Below are 3641 nucleotides of genomic sequence, written 5' to 3'. Positions count from 1 at the left end.
TCACTTAGCCAAGAATTCTTTCACCATTTTTCCTTTGAATTGAGAACCATTATCCATCACCAATGTGTAGGGGAGGCCAAATCTGGTAAAGATGTTGGTCCAAATGAAGTTTTTGACATTAACCTCTTTGACATGTGCCATGGGAACCACTTCCACCCATTTGGTGAAGTAGTCTGTTGCAGCTAGGATGAACCGAAAGCCTGTGCTCTTCTATGGAATGAATAAATCCATGATGTCCAAGCCCCATGATAAGAGCCCAAAACTGTAGTTTTAACCCCTTTAACAATATCACTTTTGACCAATTATGTGATTAATAAGTAAGAGTTAGTGCTTTTTATCATGTTCTTATATATTTCAGGCATTGGAGTCGGATATGTGTAGAAATGTGCCCCTTTTGCGAGATAATGGAGCAAGAGTTGGTTGTTAAGAAGTTCTATGATTAAAGGCCAAGATCTAAGGAGAAAAAGCCCATTTAAAGCCCGGTCATAGCTAAAAAGTCAAAGTCAACGCGGGCAGAAACAACGTATAAAAGTCAGTAGAACTTCCGAAGGCCATATCTTTGGACTCAGACCTCGGAATTGGGTCTACCTTACGTTAAAACGACCGGCTTGGAAAGATATTTCCAATGGTCTAAGCCTTGCCCTAATCAGAGGAGCAGAAGTGGACAAAAAGCCTATTGAAGTAAATTCCAGTTGAAAAGCCCTTTGTGGACTGAAGAAATTGGGTTTGGGCTCGATTTTCCGGCCCAAAACATGGCTCCAAGCCCATGCACGAAATTGGGGATCTGATCTCTTCTATATCAACAAACAAAAGCTTAGCTATTAAGTTAGCTAGTTTAGTATCAAAGAAATCCTAGATCTAGTTCAGAAAAATTAGTTTTAGACTCCATTAATTAGTTTTATTACCTTGTTTTGAATTCAGTTTTGAATCATTTATTTATTATTCATTAGATCAATAAAATTAGTTAGTTATTCATAAATCTAGTTTTAGTTCATTAATCATTGTTAGCTTTAATTCATAGATTTAGTTAATAATCATTACTAGTTTTAATTCAATCTTGCATTCATAGAATTAGTTGTTTTAGATTGATAATTAGTATTCATAAGTTTAGTTCTAAATTAGTTTTAAATTCAGATTTATTCCATTTTGATTCTTAGACTATTGTTAGATTAGATTTATAAAGTTTAATTATTTATTCAATAATGAGTATTTATATTTGTTCTTGTTTTTGAAATGATAGTTTGATGAATCAAAGCTAAATCTCCATTAGAGGGGTTTGAGGAAGCTTTGATGAAAACTTGATTGTGTAGTGCAGAAATAGTTGTAAGATTCTATTCAACTCTAGAAGGTAATTGATTCGCCATGAGAATGGGTTAAACTTCCTCACATGCTAGTTATTATTTGGTAGAGATTGCCATGAATAATTAGGGATTAGAACGACCAATTCTTAATGTGAAAACGTAAAGAATTGGATTACAACAATCTATGCTAGTTTATTAAGTGAATTCAAGGTGGAATCAAATTTCCCTAATTCTTTATCTAGATTTGAACTTTAGTATTTTAATTGTCATTTTATTATTTAGAACATCAATTTCGTATTTCAATCGTATTAGTATAATTGGGTTTCCATCGTTACTCTCATCGACTTTGAGAGAACTGATAATCTTAGTTAACGTGAATTCTAAAGAACTAGGAGTAGAATGAATTCTCTACTCTACATATTACATTGATAACCGAGAGTAGATAACTTTGATAATATCGTACCGTCAAGCTTTAGTTTTACTTACGTTTGAGTTTCGTCTCTTACGTGTAGGTAAAACTAGCATTTTTACCTTTTATCACCCCACATGTGGAATGGCCAAGGGCTGGTAATGTTGATCAGTTCCCGAGCTGGATGGATGATGTTATGGCCAAATGTTTGGCACTTAACATATTTGAGTATATATTTCTTGGCGTCGATCTGTATTCGCGGACAGAAGTATCCTTGTGAGATCGCTTTATGAGCCAGAGAGCGACCTCCTGCGTGGTTACCACATTCTCCCTCATGAATTTCTGCGAAAATCGTCTGACCTTATTCTGGGCTTATGCACCTCAGATGGGGTCTTCCAGCTGATTTTCAGAAAAGTTTGCCGTTGACGAGGCAGTAGCGACCTGACTGATACTTAACCTGTCTGGCCTTTATGCGATCTTCTGGTGCTCTGCCTAGCTGAATGTAATCTATGATAGGTTGCATCCATGTTTGACTTATCTAGGTGTCAGATAGTGGGCATAGGTCGGTAACTTCTAGGACGTGCTTATTTTGGTAAACAGGTCGGTCGACTACTTCAATGAGTAGTTTCCTAGGGTCACAGTTCGGTGTTTGGGTTGCGAGGTACGCCAAGCTGTCAGCGTGGCGGTTCTCGTCCCGTAGAAAGTGCTGTATGGTGACTTTTTTGAAAGATGGTAATAATTGATCTACAAGTTGAAGGTTACCTTCATTGGTGGTATACTCATGAGCGACCTGGCGAACGACCAGTTGTGAGTCGCTAAAGACCTTGAGTTCCTGAACACTGAGCTCTAATGCCATATGGAGTCCTATGATTAGGGCTTCGTACTCTGCTTCATTGTTGGATGTCGCAAAATCAATGCGAACTGACTTTTCCACCATGGAGCCATCTGGTGATACCAAGATTGTGCCGACTCCACTACCACCTGGATTGCTAGCTCCATCCACGTATAGTGACCATACCGATTGGTCCCGTTGTTTAGTAGTCAGGACGTTCTCCTCTGGTTCCCAGTTGAGGTCGTTAACTGGGAAATCTGCTAAGAAATCAGTAACGACTTGACCTTTCTGAGATGTTCTTGGGGCGAACTCAATGTGGTGTTCACCGAGTTCTTCTGCCCATACTGCCATGCAAATTGTCTTATTGGCTTTAAGAAGGATCTTTTTGAGTGGCAGGTCGGTGAGCACTTTGATTGGATGTGCTTGGAAGTAAGGCATGAACTTTCTTACTGAATAAAGTAGTGCCAGTACTACCTTTTTGATGTGGGAATAGTTCTTCTCAGTTGGAAGCAAAGTCTTATTTGTGAAGTAGATCGGTTTCTCTGCGCTCTGGCCCTCTTTGAAGAGAACTGAGGTGATAGAGAAGTCGGAAACAACTAGGTACAACCCCAACATTTCATTATCAATCGGTTTTGCCATCACAGGTGGTGTTGTCAAATATTCCTTGAGAGTAGAGAACGCTTGGTGGCATTGATCATTCCAGGAGAATTGTTCCCCTTTCTTAAGGAGTTGCAGGAAAGGTCGGCACTTGTCTGACGCTCTTGATATAAATCGGTTTAGGGCGGCCACCATTCTTGACAATTTATGTATTTGCTATTTTGTTTTTGGATCGGGCATATCTTGGAATGCTCGAATCTAGTCTGGGTTCGCTTCTATCCCTCGTTGGGATACTTGATACCCTAAAAATTTCCCGGAGGACACGCCGAAGATGCATTTATCTGGGTTGAGCTTCATCTGAGTTCGTCTGAGTCTGGAGAACGCTTTTTCAAGATGGTCTAAGTGATCTCCAAATTTCTTACTTTTTACAACCATGTCGTCTATGTATACTTCCATGGTGTCTCTTAACATGTCCTGGAACATTTTGGTGACCAATCTTTGA

The 3641-nt window shown here is 39.0% G+C and overlaps 1 protein-coding gene across 1 annotated transcript; it reads right to left on the bottom strand.

Annotated features, from left to right (window-relative positions):
- Positions 1 to 3334, bottom strand: LOC147508092 (uncharacterized). The gene is made up of 2 exons (XM_086596834.1): positions 2534 to 3334; positions 1 to 210 (listed from the first exon to the last, which is right to left on the bottom strand). Exons 1-2 carry the CDS (start codon positions 3332 to 3334, stop codon positions 1 to 3), a joined length of 1011 nt encoding a protein of 336 aa, XP_086452960.1.
- Between the last annotated feature and the right edge of the window lie 307 nt (positions 3335 to 3641).

Source organism: Coptis chinensis, chromosome 3 (assembly GCF_015680905.1).
Source record: "Coptis chinensis isolate HL-2020 chromosome 3, ASM1568090v1, whole genome shotgun sequence".
Lineage (NCBI taxonomy): Eukaryota > Viridiplantae > Streptophyta > Magnoliopsida > Ranunculales > Ranunculaceae > Coptis > Coptis chinensis.
Note: the sequence above shows the minus strand (reverse complement) of the source record. Positions and strands in the feature narration are given on the sequence as shown.

What these genes read in the sequence shown, in the direction of transcription:
- LOC147508092 (XM_086596834.1), bottom strand. Translation starts at nt 3,334, where the DNA reads ATGGTGGCCGCCCTAAACCGATTTATATCAAGAGCGTCAGACAAGTGC. An exon ending in TCAGTGTTCAGGAACTCAAG is followed by an intron (nt 211 to 2,533) that starts GTCTTTAGCGAC and finishes TTCATTCCATAG; the next exon opens with AAGAGCACAGGCTTTCGGTT.